We start from the raw sequence: 17,872 nt of genomic DNA, 5'->3' as shown, positions 1-17,872 counted from the left end.
AGTGAGGGACAAAATATCAAAATAAAATAGGACAAAGATGAACAAAGAAAACTGAATAACAGAATATGTTGGCAAAAGCTATATATGTATAAATCTCTATCAACACCCATCAATCAAATTGAATTCTTTTTTAATGTGATGGATAATTCTTCTTGTCATTTTGATAAATGCATGAAGTACAATATTTTACCACTAAATTTTCACCTATCTCAGTAATCTCTCCTGTCAACCCCCCCCCCCTTACACCCCCCCCCCTTCCCGCCCCACTCTTCTTTCTCAAGAATAAATCATCTGGACTCCTTATTGCACTTGAGGAAGTAGCTATTGTAGAATAATACCTTCTGTGCTGAAGTCCAAAGATGATCTGCCCACTTGCGGAAAATCTCCTGCATCTCCTGCTGAGGTAATATGGCTTTGGCCAACCATACAGCTTGCTCCCACATACTGTATGAGAGCAGGTAACGGCAAGCATCCAGGCCTTTACCAATGAGGCACAGTAATTGTATGCCTTCACCAATATTTCCATTGGCAATTAGATTAGTGGCCACTAGTTTTATAGTGCTTTGTGCTGCTCCTGTTGACTGTATTGTAGAAACAAGGCAGGCCCTAAAGAATTAAAATGTTATCATTCTTTCATCCTCTGATTAGTGAGTCATAAAAGAATTACTCATAAATGAAGATATACATAATAAACTTCTGACAATGGATAACTTTAATTTTATAATGTGCGTTATTTTCATAGGTCTGAACCTGATAAATATAGATGATGAGAGCCTTCTCCATTAAGTTCTGATATTGTCCATTTGTCAATAATAAGAATGTAAAATACATGAATAACTCCGTGTAATATCTACAAACTCTATTTCAAAGCATAAAAGAGGGAAAATGGTTGAGAGGAAAACACATGCTATGAAGTGGAAACAAAAAAAATATGGAAAAATTATAAGCTAGAAAGCTCATTGCTTGAAAAAATAAAAACAAGATCACTGGCACATAACCATAACAGGAGTTTTAGTTTAAAAAAATATTACTTGCAATCCAAGGTCTCAGAAGTTGCACAGAAATATGCACAGGACTCATTGGTATGTTACCAAAGGAAGGAGTTATAGTGAGTGTGGAAATTTCATCATGGTCAGATTACAGATTAGATTTATTATTCATTCCACGGACCCACAAAAGAGGGGATCCTCCTGCATGTGGAACATGTCTGATAAACACATTACAAAAATGTAATTAGAAAAACTCGAGTTTCATTAATTTTAATGATCCTCAGGCAGTCAATAAACAATAAAATTATGTATGTCAATTAAAATTAAACTTATAATATTTACAGGTTTAATACTTACATCTGCTTTCATTAAATCCATAATTCACACAGTAGCTAGTTACTTGGCTATTACAACCAAGTATTGTCAAAAATTAAAGTAATTATTCATTTCAATTATCCTCAGTTAAGGACAGTAAAATTATGTACAAGATTTAAAATTAAATTTCCACTATTTACAGACTTAAGACTTACATTTGCTTTCCATACATCCATCATTCACACAGTACGTAGTTACTTTGCTGTTACAACCAAGTATTGTCAAAAATTAAAGTATAATAAATTTTCATTAAAATGGTTTACTGCACTTGTTGAGAAATTCAAGGATGGAATAGAAGGAGTTGGCCACCAAAAATTCTTTTAAATTATGCTTAAATTGTGCCTTGTCTGAAACTAAACTCTTAATGGTTGCTGGTAACTTATTGAAAATAAATACTGGACTCCTTTCTGGGTGGGAGTAAGTGATTTTAAATCTTTATGTATATTGTTCTTATTCCTAGTATTGATACTGTGTAATAAGCAGTTAGTTGGAAAAAGAGATGTATTATTTACAACAAACAGCACACTGTTATAGGAAACGATCAGGATGTTATTATGGAAAACAGTTAGCACGTCATTAAAGAAAACTGCATATATCCTAGAAATTTCTGGAGCAGATTATTTAAATGGCTATTCAGAACATTTATGTAATAATATTATGAAAGTTTTACTTACTTTATTGCATCTGTGTAGTAGTTCACATTATCAAGATCAGTTTCAAGTAACAACTGTACTGCCCTGTCCATTTCTCCCAGGAGAATCAGCTGTTCTATTACTTTCTTTGTATGAATATAGTCACCTCTTTTGCTCTCATGCAATGTTACTCTTTCCAACTGTAGTTTCTGTCAGAATAATCACACATTCATATTACATAAAAACTAAAATCTCAAGCATAAATTTCTGTTACACATACAAAAATGTGTCTTATTTTTCAGTTTCTCACCTGGTATGTGTACGGTTCACATAAAACATCATAATATGAATCAAGGGGCTGTATATGAGGATATCTATTGATGCGTTTAGTATCCATGGATGTTGGCGAGCCTGAACCAGCAGTCATATCACCAGAAGCATGTTGCTCCACGTCTCCAGTTTTACTTGAAGGAGAAGAACAATTTTACAAATATTAACACAGCCCTACTGTCGCAGACTGCAGATTTCATAGTTAAGTCTAGTGACTTGCAGACCATAAGTTATTATTTATGCCAAATTCTGAAAGATGTATTAGAGTATACAGTGCTCAATATTTTAATGTAGTCTGTCAGTTCAGATTAAGTTTGTGCAATGACTGAGATTTGTTTGTAAAGAATATAATTTTAATTTTCAGCTGAGTAGTAAGATTTATGCGATAGCATCATTTGTTTCTATATCAAATTTTTCCCACTTGTGTATACTGTTGACAGAATTAAATGTGCTGTTATTTTTAAATTAATGAAGCATCTAGTAAAAAGTTAATCATTTACTCAGTATTTTATATGAACTTGTAATGCATATCTTTCAAACCCTTCTGCCAACAAACCCATATTTAGTGGTAATGAAATTTCTACTTTTCAAAGAAGCCCATCTGTAACAGAAAACTTGCTCCAACCCTGATGGCCTCAATATATACTCTTAACATCCTATGATAAAACAGTCATGTCAATTAAATAACTTACAATGAGGGCTCAGAGCAATATTAGTAAATGACCACGTGAAACAATTAGTAGAAGATTAAATACCAGATTGAGGGAATTTTGTTAACGTGTACCTTACATGTGTCAGTAATGGGTAATTGTGAGTCTCTCATAACCTCAGCTTTTCTACTCAGTGAAGGGAAATAGATCAGAGTGCTCTATGCAACTCTGAAATCAGACAAGTCTATATGCGGTCCTAACTTCCTCATGCATTACCATCTTTCTTGTTAGCAGCAGAAAGCATTAAGGGATTTGTGAAATTGAAAGTACTCAATATTAGTTATGTTTGGAATTTTACATCATCTAAGTTAACACAGTCCACAATAAATGGAATATTTATTCCAAGATCAATTTTGTAATAGTTCTTCTCTGATGCAAATTATCCTTGTTGCTCAGAGTACAGACTGTGATCTTTCATTCAATTATTTGTACTACATGCTTACAACAGAGTAGTAGCTGTATCAAGCACCAGTACTGGCATGTTTTGTAAATGGTCATAGTTTTATAGAAAAAAAGGAACCAGGAAATGATTGACGATTAGAGTGTAATGTGCTAATGACAATGAGGTTATTAGAGATGAGCTAAAGTTCAAATAAGAAAAGAATGATGAAGGACATCAGCCATTACCTTGCTTTAATTAATTCAGGGAAACAACATCAACAGAAATTTGGCTGGCTGAATGGGTTTATGAACCTTGCTGCTCCCAGGTGCTTGTTTGAGTGCCATAACTAGTGTACCATATTTTTTGGTGATTTCAATGAGACACTTGGAGTGATATAACAACTCACCGCAACAAATTTATACACTTGGGTTCTTAGCATAAATAACTGAATTCAATTTGAGAGAAAGACAGATTATGGAAAAAGGAACACTCATGGGGGGAGGGGAAGGGGAGGGAATATCTTCACTGTAGTCTATTAAAACTGACCTTAGGTGAAAGCAGTCAAAAAGCAAAGTAGTCTCTTCTGGTCAGTGAATGGAAGAAATTACTGATTATGATACAGTCCAAACACACTTTTAAGCAAAGGCGTACATCAACACCATCATGTTATCCAACTATATTCTGAGAAAAACACACACACACACACACACACACACACACACACACACACACACACAGTAAATATAAAAATTATGTTATACTTCAAGGGAAAATTTTATTACCCATAAGTATTTGAACCCGATATCATAAGGGGCTTTGGTTATACATGGAGAGCTATCACTTATTTTTCTATTGGATCCTTCACAATTTGAACAGGAAAGATGGTGGGTACAGGTACTGCAGTACCTTCTTATGGCTGAACAATTGCTTGCAGAGTTATTTGTAAATTTTCTTCTCAATGCAGTCACTCTTTTGATGCACAAATAGAGTCTGCAATTACAGCATCACAAATACAATAATACTAACGCAGATATATTAATAGAGTTCAATGCCTCCTCCTCCTCCTCCTGTATTCTCCCCTCGTCCATGAAGTGTCATAACCTCCCCCTGAGCATTCACAACTACAGGGAGTATTAACTCACTTCAGGATACTTTTTAAAAGAAAGAAGGCTATATGAAACTAAGATCAACACATTTATTGCAGATACATTTTGTATCTCCCATTCCATATTTTCTGTTACCTTCTGGATCTCCATGCCATTTATTTATTTACTTTCTCCGATTTTCCACTTGTGAAAACAGCTCTTTCATCTCAAGCATACGAGCCACAAACCTCTACCAAAAAGAAGATGATGCCCTGGAAGGGAAAGGGGGGGGGGGGGGGGGGGGGGAAGGAATTTTTTATACCTAATATAATTTAGTCACATTATCCTCATCTATAAAACAGAAAATTCAGTTTACATGGTTAAGGACATATGGGTCTAGTTCTAATTGTTGCCATCATCTCTATAAATATTACTTCACAACCTGCAACCATAACTTTATCCACAATTTATGCTGAATCCAGTTTCAGCAGATGCTGGATTTAAGGACTAATCAATTTATGCATCTCCACTCACTTTGTTTCACATGCTCAAGCTGTATCATTTTAATCATCCTGGCCAACCATTACTTTTCTTAATCAGCATTTAAATGCTCTGGATGACAAATGTAGCTCACCACTTGAAAAATCTTCAACTTAATAGCAGCAACATTAACCATTTTCTCAAATTATTAAAAACTGTTAACTATTCAAATTTGATTTGCTCCCCTTCACTGCTACAGGGGCTTGGGGGTATTTTTTTAAAATCTGATTCTTCATGTAAATGACCACCAACAGAAATTTTTTGTCTAGTACTTATTAACTGCACACCAAAGATGGAAGGACACAATAATCACAACAGTCATTTTGTAATAACTATTTTATGTCAGGAAATATAAAATATGACACTTTCATAGATACAAGTTGCCTCCCTTTTATGTCTATCTCTTATAAATCCTCAGAAATGAAATACTTGCAGCCAAGGACTATATTTTAGGTACCTATCAGTATATTTGCTTTCTGCAGCCGTGTAGGATCTGAACTCTGTACTCTTTGTAATGTCTTAATTTCTTCTGTGGTTTATTTGTTCTTTCTGCAGAAACTATGCCCATTTTCTTGAGGTTAATGACTTATTTTCTGGAGATATCTGTGCATTTGCGACCACATTAAACACATCAACAAATTACTAGGTTTTCCATGTTCTGGGTGTGCTTTTCTCTCTCATCTGTATACTCAGTTAATGAAAGGCTGTTCCAGTGGATGACATACATTTTATTTAAGTCCACAACTGGTTTCTGGTTCCATGTCTAGGATGTTTTCAAGTGGATCTGAAAATTGTCTGTTGTAAACCACTGTCATACGATTTGACATTGTTTCACAACTTCACAATTTTCAGATACACCTGAAAAGGCCTAAATGTAAAAGCCAGAACCAGCTGTGAACATTAATTAAATCTATAACTTCAACAAATAATAACATTTTAAATTCAATACCAGCCATTTTATTAATTTTAATAATTCTGGCCCTACAGCACATTCTTCCATGCCCGACTTATTTATTTATTGACTTGGAACATAAAGACCATATGGCCCCTACCCAAACCAACCAGGCATTATTTACCTTTTATCATTACATCCATTTTGACATAGCTGTTGCTAAGAGTTTTATTTAAAATATTAATCTAGAAGACACAGTACAACAGATACAGGTACAACATGTGCAGTACAACCACAACAGCCATAACAGAAAAAAGATTATTCTCAGAAACAAAAAATCATTATTTGGCATAATCCCTATATGTCATTTCTTTATTAAAACCACCAATCTCATCTAAACAACAGACCATCTTTAGGTAATTTCTCTCCTCCTCCTCTTCTTCTTCTTCTTCTTCATTATCTATTTCCAGTATCTCAGGTCAGGTTGTGAAACAAACACCTCTATTGTTGTCTGTCTCTCCATAACATCTCTTTCGGTTTTCCTCCCATCTTCTCAGTGAACTCCCTCACTATATCTGCCCATTTCTTTCTGTGTCTTCTTTATGGTTACTTTGAATTAACCTTTCATAAAATATTTTTTGTGGCACTCTCTCCTCTCCACTTATCATATGTGCACACCCCTTCAGCTTTTCCTGAAGTTTCGAGATTCCGGTCCTTATTCTGATCTTCTCATTTCTGATTCTATCCTCTCTTGTCTTCCACTCAATATCTCTGGAAAAATTTCATCTCTACTTTCTACATTCTTCTCTCTTCCCTTTTTGTTGTTTGTTTCATGTACCAGCTGCATATGCTAGAACAGATTCATAATAAGATGAATATAGAATATTCTATCTTCTGCCAAGACATCAATGTTCCACAAAATATTTCTTATGCTCTAGTAGAAGCTGTTTGCTTGTTGTACTCTTTTCCCAAGTTCATTGGCTAACCTGCCACCATTTATGATCACACTTCCTAGGCACTTGCAAGGTTGTCCTTAATACCAGAGGGTGGCCTGTTGTTTGACCAAAACTGGAGTTTTAATAAGGAAGTGACATAATAATTTTTTAACCAAATCATGACTGTTCTGAAAAAGAATAGTTTTCCTATGGTCAAGGGGTAGAGTCTTTGACTAATATTCAAAACTACCTGGGTCCTGGATTCATGAAAGAGGGTGGAAGAGCAAACAAGAGTTTCAGAGCAACACCTTGGCCTTGGGGTGGGAAACTGCCCGTAAAAGTTAGAAGAATCAACAATAACCAACAACACGAGGATGCAGATGGAAATGGAAACCACTGCATTAAAGATAAACAATGTGTATCCACAGGGCATGTGGCCTGTAATTGAAAATGTCATGATGATGATGATGATGATGATGATGACACAAGCTTCAAGATAAGTTTCCCATTTGGATTTCTGGGAGGAGGCTGCCAAGGAGGAGAAAAAGATTGAATAAACCAACTAAAGTGCAACATTCTATGAACTGCAGTTTGGAATGCTGGAATGGGGTAGGGGGACTATAAAACCTTAAAAGGGAAATGCAAAGACTCAGTCTTGATATAGTGGGGATCATTGAAGTGAAATGGAAGGAAGATAGTAATTTATGGTCAGATAAATAAACGATAATATCAACAGCATCAGAAAACTGTAAACAGGATTCGGATTCATGATGAATAGGAAGGTAGAGCAAACAATGAGTTACTGTGAACAGTTTAATGATGGGAATAACCCATTCAGAATTGGCAGCAAACCAATACCAACAACAGTTTCCACGTACATGCTGATGACACAAGCAGAAGATGAAAACACAGACAAAGTGTAGAAGTTTACTGAAGGATAATTCAGTAAGTAAAGGGAGATAATAATTTAATTTTAGTATTCCCAGCAGCACACATTGGAATGGAGGTAGACGAACTGGCGTGGTTACGTGGTTATTGTGGCAGAATAGAGTGGGAAACTACCATGGGGGCAACTGTGATGCATAATATTATGGATAGACTCACTGATGGAAGTGTTTCTCTGCCAGTGACAGTAAGCCAAACAGGGCAGTTCTAACGTTAAGTTCAACCACCTCACCAGGTGCCTCGTGTCATGGGCCATTTCCATGCGCTCAGTTGTCAGTGATGACAGTGTTGTTCACTAGCATTGTCATGCCTTTGCAGATACTACAGTGGTAATGAAGGCCATTCTTATGTGTGTGTGTGTGATGCTTCTGTCCCCCCCCCCCTCCCCCCTTTTCCATTTTCAAGGTTTGTATTCCTTACTATGGTCATACAACTAGCTGTCTGAGAATACCTTGGGCTGGGCAGAAAATTTTGAGGCACATGTTTCTCTTAAACCACTAGCAGTAACTAAATTTCGTTGCCCTGCCCAATTCACTTCTCCAAGCATGACAAGGTAAAGGCAAAGTTGCAGCATTGGCAAGATCAGTGTGTCATTTTGCCTATTGCATCGAGTCACTGGGCCACCCTTTTGGTGGCGAGTCAAAGGCCTGACAGCAATATATAATTCTGTGGCCAGAGGAGTTGTTGGCGAAGGGGGTGGGGGCACTATTTTTCATGCACTGACTTTCGTGACGCGTAATAGCAGTTGCCTTTGGACACACCTTCTCCGATTTTCTCGGTACTCAACACTCTCTTTAGGTTACCAGTGTAATCACTTGCCTTTTGGAATCTCATCTGCACCGGAACTTATCAACAATTTTTCGAATACTCAATTCAGGGCATTCCCTGTTCCATAAACTATGTTGATGGCATCTGGTTTATGATCTCTATACGAGAGGAGCATTAACAAAATCTACAAATGGTTTTTGAATACCTTCTTGAGTCTGGCCTTCATTAAAAGGTGGAGAAATGCAGTTTTTCTCACCAAAGCTGCATGTTTTGGAACATGTACTTGGCAAAGATGGCCTCATTTTTTTGGCAACTGAGAACCCGAAGGAGCCTCAGTCTTTTTTCTCTTAACCAGGTTCACCAAAAGGACATTCAGTTTGTCTAGTCTCCAGATTGTCAACAGGCTTCTTTCAGTTCCTCAAGCAGTTTTTTTGCTCTGCTCCCTGTTTGGTTTCTTTTACACTGGGTAAACCTTTAACCCTGGCTTGTGATGCACTCCAGTATGACATTGCTGCAGTTCTTTCCTACTGACTTGGGATGGCACCCAACAGCTCATTGCTTATGCATTAAAGACACTTCCCAAGGCACAGTGTAATTCTTCACAGGTGGAAAATCAGGCAATAGCTATCGTTTTCAGAATTAAAAAGTTTCAAATTTTCTCGTATGGGGCAAGATTCCTCATCATCGATCCCAAGCTGGTGGTTTCCTTATTTGGTCCTCATTCTCAGCTCCCGGATAGGACTCACCACCAATACCACCAATTGCAGAGGTAAGCCCTCTTTCTCAATAATTATTGCTGTGAGATTCATTACCTATGGCTGCCAGTGGAGCCCAATCCAGAGTTTGATTAGCAGTAGGTTCACACATTTGCGATGGGCAATACCTGGCCTCATTCCTACACACACACACACACACACACACACACACACACACACATCAAAGCCATCATCAACCTGCTGGCACCCAAGAACCCGAAGGATCCTCAGTCTTTTTCCTCTTAACCAGGATCACCAAAAGGGCACTCTTGGAACAGAATGGATGTCAATTTCATGGATCCATTTTTGGACAGCACATGGTTATTGGTGGATGTTGCCTTATTAAAATTTCTCATACATAGCCAAGCTGTCTTCCATGTTGTTGACAGCGACTATTCACGCATTTTCAGTCACTTTTTCCACCAAGTGAGCCCCCAGGACCCTCGTGTCTGATAACATTCTGCAATTTGTGTTGCAAGAGAATTTGAAGACTTTGGCATTCACAGAGTATCCAGCATCTGATTACAACCCCATATCACCCAGCTTCTAACTGGGGGATGGGGGCACATTTATTTAAAACCTAAATGAAGATGTCTGTGCCTATATCTTCCTGTGACGATGCACTGTTGAGTTTTCTGGCTACGTATGAAGTGATGCCAGTCAATGGGTGCAGTCCAGTGGAATGTTTGCATGGGCACCAGCCACAGAGTCTTCTGGATTTTTTGCAAGCCGAGTTGCAAGACGTGACTCATTATGGCCTGCCATGTTTTGTCATCGGGATAGCCGTTTGGACTCGGTCTTTCCGATGGCAGAATGGATGACTGCCTTGTGTCATAGTGGCTCACAGAAGTCACCACCTATTTGTGATGGGTGTCTGTGAGAAGCAGGATCTGTCATACAAATCAGTTGTGCCTACACCCTGTTGGGTCATCATTGCTATGGTCTTCCATGTCAGCCAGGCAGTAGGGTTGGTTGTGACATAGTTCCAGGTGTGGGCTCCCACTTGGTGTGCTCCCCCTCAATGTGGGAGGGCCCCTTTCGCACTCTCCCTTTGCCTGTGGCACTGGGCCCTAGAGACACTTGTTCCTGCACCTAACAGTTCGAATCCCATGGACTTTGTCTTGCTCTCCCCCCCCCCTCCCCCCGCCCCCTGTCCTCCTCCTCCTCCTCCTCCTCCTCCCTCAGCTCCTCTCCCCGTCCAACTGGTGACTGTGGCCTCACCTACACCACCGCTGGTGGACCAAACATTGCCTCCTCCTCTGTTTCTCTCTGACCCTCAGTGGAGCCAACAGCATTGGCATTATCTCCATCACTGACTGGTCTGCTGCCTGGCTCTCCAGCACTCCCTCTGGTTCTGTGCCAGAGGTTGCAACCTGATCCTGGCATTTGCAGCCATACTTGACCTTATCAGGGGGGAGGGATTCAGTGTTCTGTAAGCCAGGGGCGCACTTCTGATACTGAGCTCAACCAATGTGGCCTCCCTTGTGCCTTGTGCCATTTCCATGTGTTCAGTTGTCACCTGTCCAAGCCTGCCATATGTTGTGTTTATTCTGATACACATCTCTATACAGTTTCAAACTTTCTGGTACCCCACAGATTGACTCACATTGCAAGTTTTCATTTCCTCTTGCAGGGTTCTCTTCCTAAGCTTGTTGTCAAGCCACTGTCAACCACTACAGTGCCTTGTGCTGATGGTGGTGTTTGGCAGCATTGTCACGTCTGAGCATCTACTAAACTAGTAATCTTGGAAATGTGATAATAGGGGAAGCTACATAAAGTTATGTTACTTGGCACTGACAAATAATATGAAAGTTACTTTCGCCCTTATGTTGTACACACCCGGGCAATGTTTAAATTCTATGTATTAAGTTCATTTGTTCAGTTCATATTTCTGATATTATGTAAAGAGGGATGGACATCACATATGTATCCACATGGATAAAGGAATTGAGAAACTTCTTGCATTTGGTGATGAATAGTAACAATCAAAACTGATAGCAATAATAAAAAATTTCGTAGCAACTGATGATGGAACAATACAACTTTTTGATAAATATCTGCAAACTGTGGGACACCCACTACTGAAAACATCTTAAAAATTGTGAGAAATGACTCGCCAGCTAGACTCACCAGTTATGGCTTGCTTACACAATTAACAAATTACTTAAACATAATTTTTGTTTACTGCAGTTGATTATGCCACAAGATCATAAATTTCTTTATTTCATACTTGTTTTTGAAAAGTACAAGGATCCAAAACGAAAAATGATGAAGTTCCACATTGGGGCTCCTGTGCAATTTTGAACACTACTATGAGATACTTAACTAAATCTACAGTTTTAAAGAAAAGTGTAGTCATTACATGAATGCAAAATTAGGGCACATAACAGGTATCATCAATGCTAATACATTTTCCAGCAGCCCATATTTAACTTTGGGAAGAGTATGCCTCAATGCTAATATAAACTGGACTTACCCATGCTTCATCTCAACTTTGGTTACTTGGAGATAATAAAGCGCTACAGTCCAAAAGTCAACTTCCGCAAGATCTCCAAACAACTGAGCTACCATCAAGCAACGTTCAGCTGTTCCAAGAGGACAGCGCTTCATATATTCTAGCCTTTGCATATCCACCATACTCAGTTGTTCAAAAACATCTGGATACAGAAACATGACAAATGCTTAGTGCTAAATTGATTTACTCGCTATAACATACAGACAACATTAATGTTATCTGAAAGTCCTGTGTGGAATACAAGTACTGTAAAAAACATGTAAACTCTGCTCCACATGTCCTGCCACACCTATTGGTACCAACTGACTGCCATGCCATCTTCTGCCAAAGGAAACATTGGATGCAATATGGAGGGGCATGGGATCAGCACACTGCTCTCCCAGGCATAGTCAGTTTTCGTGGTCTGGAACCACCACTACTCAATCAGATAGCTCCTCAATTGGCATCATGAAGATGAGTGCACCCAGTTCCAGTCTCGCCAAAGAAGAAAAATCCCTGGCAGTACTAGGAATTGAACATGGGTCCTCCACAAAGCAGTCAGCAATGCTGACCACTCAACTACAGAGGTGAACTACAAATAAATGAAGGAGTAGAGGTGATCAATGCTAACCACTCAACTACGGAGGTGAACTACAAATAAATGAAGGAGTAGAGGTAATCACTCTCCGTGTGTTGAGTGGTGGATGGGCAAATAAACAAGATAGGAAATGTTGCAAGGCTTTCAGACAATGTCCTTTTCAACAGATTGACCACACACACACACACACACACACACACACACACACACAGAGAGCGTGTCAAAGGAGTGCAAGTTGGGTTCCACATGACTGATGTTTTTGCACTCCATGGTGGTTGGCATGGTGGATGTAATTCTGTTCGAAGTACTTCATTACATTTGAGCTTGGAATATGTTTTATGATGCTACAACAAATGGATTTTAAGAATGCTGAACATTTGTTTTGTAGATTACTTCTGCTATGCCATTGTTGTAGATCAGGAGCAGTTAAGAATTCGATTCATGATCCCTGTCCTATCACGAGTGACATTGCACTCAGCATGACTGCACATTTGTCCTACTGCTACAGCACACTGACTGAATGTGAGAAGGGGGAAAACTGCAAATGTGCCACATTTAAATAGCAATACAATTGCACTGCATACAGCTTGGTTTTATATTTCACATGTCTCAACAACACAGATCACAAACAAAACATTTTTTCAGTATTATTTAATTATTGTTGGTGCACTGAAGACATTATACAATTTTTATCTGGTTAAATTGTCTGCATACAAAGAGATGCAGACAATTTCACATTTCTTTGCAAACAGGTTGCCGCGTAATTGTGACACATATCATTTCACAATTGAAAAAAGGTATTTCACATACATATGTTGATCAAAATATTGTAACACTTTTGCAACTTCATTATGGAGATGTAGAAATTCTACCTGATGAAGACAAAGTAGAAATCCTGGACAGTTTTAACATAAAAGGATTTGTATACGGGAATTACATTACAAATCAATCAGTTACACCAGCCCATGTACAGGGGTGCTTTCAACTGGAATCGTAAACAGGCTCAAAAGCAGCTGTAAGATTGGTAGGGTCTTCAAAACATTTAGAAAACTATCCTTGTATTTCTATCAAGGGAACAATGAATTCTTCAAACCTCGCACTTTCTTTAATGTCACTACCCGTAGGGAACTGGACTGTGTTTTTCGGAATTTGTCTCTTCCACAATGTTAGTTTCTTTTTACATCCATCCCCATCAAATCAGAAAAAAGGTGTTTTTCACATTACGATGTTTTACTGTGGCAGTGTGCAATCAAGTTCACTTAAAACATGAGGTCTGCAGTCCATTCTGAATGTTGTAATTTTCGTTCTTGCACACCTTTTTTCTTGATGAATTCAACAACAGCATGTTTTAAATAGAAAAATCATTCCTGGCAGGTCCCTTGATTTAACCAATGCACTTTACAGTTCTCATAGCCATCTTCAATCAGCTGCGTGAAGTTAATTATCTGACAAATTGTTAAACAGTTTCAGTAGCCATTGTTTAACACTTTGGTCCCAACGTCAAACAATGGCAACTGAAACTGTTTAACAATTGCATGGAAACAGGTCAGATTCCCACAATCTGGAGGAAGGCTAAAGTTATTGCCATTTTAAAACCAGGCAAAAATGCTGATGACCCCAGAAATTTCCGACCCGTATCACTTCTCTGCCATATCTTTAAAATCTTTGAAAGAATACTCCAGGATCGCCTCTCCAGTGCCATAGAACCCTACCTAATCCCCCAACAAGCAGGTTTCCGCCCAGGGAAAAGCACTACATCTCAGGTAATTAACCTCACGCAGCTGATTGAAGACGGCTATGAGAACCGGAAAATAACCGGTGTCGCCTTTACAGACTTGACAGCCGCATATGACACCGTCAACTTACGTCTGCTAATGAAGAAGCTGTATGCCATTACCAGGGACTTTAAATTCACATCCACAGTTAGAAGTCTGTTAGAGAACCGTAGGTTCTCTGTGGAATTCCAAGGGATGCATAGCAGGTGGCGGGCCCAGAAAAATGGTCTCCCTCAGGGCAGCTTACTGGCACCCTTACTTTTCAACATATACACCAACGATCAACCACTACCAGCTGGTACGGAAAACTATATCTACGCCGATGACCGTGCTATGGCCGTACAGGGTGACTCCTTTGAGGATGTTGAGACAAAGCTCACGGATGCGCTAGACATGCTCTGTCAGTACTACGCCGACAATCAACTCAAGCCGAACCCTAGCAAAACACAAGTTTGCACCTTCCATCTCCGTAACAAGCAGGCATCCCATAAGCTGCGTGTCTTCTGGAAGGACACACTCCTCGAACACTGCGCTAACCCCAAATACCTAGGAGTAACCCTAGACAGGGCTCTGATGTATACACAGCACTGTATTAACACCAAAATGAAGGTGAGCGGCAGAAATAATATTCTTCGGAAAATAACAAACTCCTCCTGGGGCGCAAAGCCAGAGGTAGTGAGGACCACAGCACTAGCAGTTTGCTTCCCAGCAGGTGAACATGCAAGCAGTGTCTGGTACAACTCTACCCAGGCTAAACAGGTCGACATTGCTCTGAATGAGACCTGCAGGCTCGTCACTGGATGTCTGAAACCAACGCCAACAGACAAGCTCTACCATCTTGCTGGGATTGCACCTCCTGCAGTGCGAAGAGAAGCGGCAGCCTATAGTGAAAGAGCGAGGGCTGAGATGGCAGAGAGCCACCCCCTCCACAAAACTCAGCCAGCCACCAAACGCTTGAAATCTAGACGCAGTTTTCTCAGAGCAACCGAAGATTTTAGCGACCAACCTGGATCTAGGGTGGAGAGATGGAAGCGGTCGGGAGAAGGGCACTGGATGGAACCAAAGGAAGAATTGGCACCAGGTTACGATGAGGATTGGGTGGTCTGGAGATCACTAAACAGGCTACGCACCAACACTGCACAGTCAAGAGATAACCTTCTGAAGTGGGGATATTCTACTACATCTAATCTCTGCGACTGTGGAGAGGTGCAGACGACCCAGCACATGTATAACTGTCCTGAATGTCCTTCACACTGCACTTTAGAGGAATGATGTTGGCAACCTCAAATGCTGTCGACGTAGCCCGCTTATGGGCCAAATGCCTATAACATTTTGTTTCTGTGCACACATATTTGTATATATATTTTATATATATTTTCATATGCCTGTAATTAATTTTTTTTCTGTGTGCTATTCATTTTTTTATATTCCTGTATCCATGGTGCTTCTGACACGAATTAAAAAAAAAGTAACACAAAGTTTCCTTACTCTTCATTCAATGCCACAGAAAAATGTTACAAACGACAGCAGAATAATGTATATGATTTCATAAGTTTTACTATTCGTACCATCAATTTCTTCATGTGCTCCATGCCTGCAAATGTAGCACAAAGTGCTTCTAGATGTACAGAGCAATGATACCTGTCTATAGTGATTTATTGCTCTTTCATTGTCAAGCAAATCTTTAGATTCTTTCTGCATGGCACTGTAAAGTCCTTTGAAAGCAAATTTGCAGAGCCCCTTCATTATACGACTGGATAAAAGATGTTGAGGATTCACTCTCTTCTGTCATTCCCATTAAGTTTTAAAGGCTTGTGGTGATAGATCACTAGACTTCCTCTTTTGTGCAAATAGCCACTGGACCTGTGAACATCCTTCACACCACACAAATAAACAACAAAAGGTAAACAGCACAGACACTACAATTCTGCAGAACTGGAGAGTTGTGCTGGCCAAAAAATGCCACACACCACAATACTAAATGAAATGTCGTACTGTACTGGGTGCTTACAAGAAGAACTGAACGACACTGGGACAGGCTGAGCATCAGTCCACACAGCCATCTCAGGTGTGGTTTTCGCACGCCATGGGGGCCACGTTGTAGATTGTGGACCTGTGCTTTCTTCAAATCATTGCTCATAGTTTTTGTTCAAGGGATCTACAGTAAATGATTCCCATCCCCCCCTCCCCACTCCTTCATCCTATGGTTCTTACTATTGGTTTGTGTTTGCTTTAAACCAGACTTCCAAATAATTTTTCCATAGGTTTGCTTTCCTCTGATATTTTTTTCCTTAAATCCTCAAGTTTTGATGACATTTCTGGGCCCTTAATCTCCTGAATTATCAGCTTTAAATTTTCTGTCCATATTGGTGTTACCATATTGAATACAAGTCAAGTCCGCTTTATTGCGACATATATTAAAAAAAAATAAGTTGATGCATGCAACTACCACTGACTATACAATTCAAAAACCACAAAAATATCATATCAAGATTAAGAAATAAAAATATAGTAAATAATATTAAAAAACCACAAACCTTCCAAACATGAAGAATGTTTCATAATTCTTTTTTGGGGTACCAACATAAGGAAAATCTATCAGGAAAACCAAAATCCAAACAACATAACATTATTTAGCTATGAAATTATTAGAGAAATTTGACTTTCATAGGACATTAATATCTTAAATTTAGAACAGGTGACCATTATAAATTACCACTCCATCTCATGTACCACTTCAGACAAATACTTAATCATGCTAGTTAGTTTAGTTTCACTCTTCTATACATACTTTGAAAACTGACTAAAGAAAATAAAAATCTAAAACAGTAAATTATGTCTCATCATACCTTTTTTGAATTACCTCTTAAATTAAACAATGCATTACAAACTAGTGAATTCAGTGAAGATACATGTCTTACTTTTTCTACAGATGCTTCTTGTACTGATTACTTAATTTCCAAATTATTCTACCCGTAACGATATTAAAGTAAAAAATTATCATCATAGCATACTTGCTAATTCCTGTTCTTTAAAGCCATCCTCTGAGGTGAAATCGAAATTGTATTCTTTCCAGAACTGTGAAGCAAGCAGCAGCTTCAGATTGTATGCCACCCGTATTGGAAGCAGAGAGAGGCAATACACGCACTCTGCAAAATCAGATCATAGTGTGATGTAACACAACAGACTATCAAGCTAAGGATGTATGATGGACTTAGTAAAGATTAGTGAATTATTGCAACATTGTTAATATTTGAAGCCATTATGTCTCAGTTTACTTCAATTATGTTTAACTACATCTACATCCATAATCTGCAACCACTGTGAAATTCGTAGCCAATAGTACCTGTTACCAGTGCTTCTGACCAACACATTGAGGTAAGGAGCATGGGAAGCATGACTGTTTAAACACTTCTGTGTCTGCTGTAATCATTCTAATCTTGTCCTTGTGATTCCTAGAAGAGGTGAGCATCGAGGAGTTGTAACATATTCCTAGATTCATTACTTAATGTAGGTTCTTGAAACTTTGTAAGCAGGCACTCTCAGAATAGTTTTAGTCTACCTTCAAATGTCTGCCAGTTCAGTCCTTTCAGCATCTCTGTGCCACTTTCCCATGGGTCAAACAAACTTGAGATTTCTGTGCTACCCTTCTCAGTATACATTCAAT

General features: G+C 38.9%; 1 protein-coding gene across 1 annotated transcript in view; it reads right to left on the bottom strand.

The window, feature by feature from the left end:
• Positions 1 to 17,872, bottom strand: part of LOC126484602 (WD repeat-containing protein 11-like) — a 208,359-nt gene that overhangs the window by 16,845 nt on the left and 173,642 nt on the right. Inside the window, exons 18-22 of the mRNA XM_050108172.1 lie at positions 17,220 to 17,354; positions 11,815 to 11,995; positions 2,307 to 2,460; positions 2,039 to 2,205; positions 339 to 606 (exon numbers count right to left, since the gene is read on the bottom strand). Coding sequence (XP_049964129.1) covers positions 339 to 606; positions 2,039 to 2,205; positions 2,307 to 2,460; positions 11,815 to 11,995; positions 17,220 to 17,354 — 905 coding nt within the window. The remainder of the gene's footprint in view (positions 1 to 338; positions 607 to 2,038; positions 2,206 to 2,306; positions 2,461 to 11,814; positions 11,996 to 17,219; positions 17,355 to 17,872) is intronic.

This window comes from Schistocerca serialis, chromosome 1, assembly GCF_023864345.2.
Source record: "Schistocerca serialis cubense isolate TAMUIC-IGC-003099 chromosome 1, iqSchSeri2.2, whole genome shotgun sequence".
In the NCBI taxonomy this organism is placed as follows: domain Eukaryota; kingdom Metazoa; phylum Arthropoda; class Insecta; order Orthoptera; family Acrididae; genus Schistocerca; species Schistocerca serialis.
This window is presented reverse-complemented; position numbering and strand designations above follow the sequence as displayed.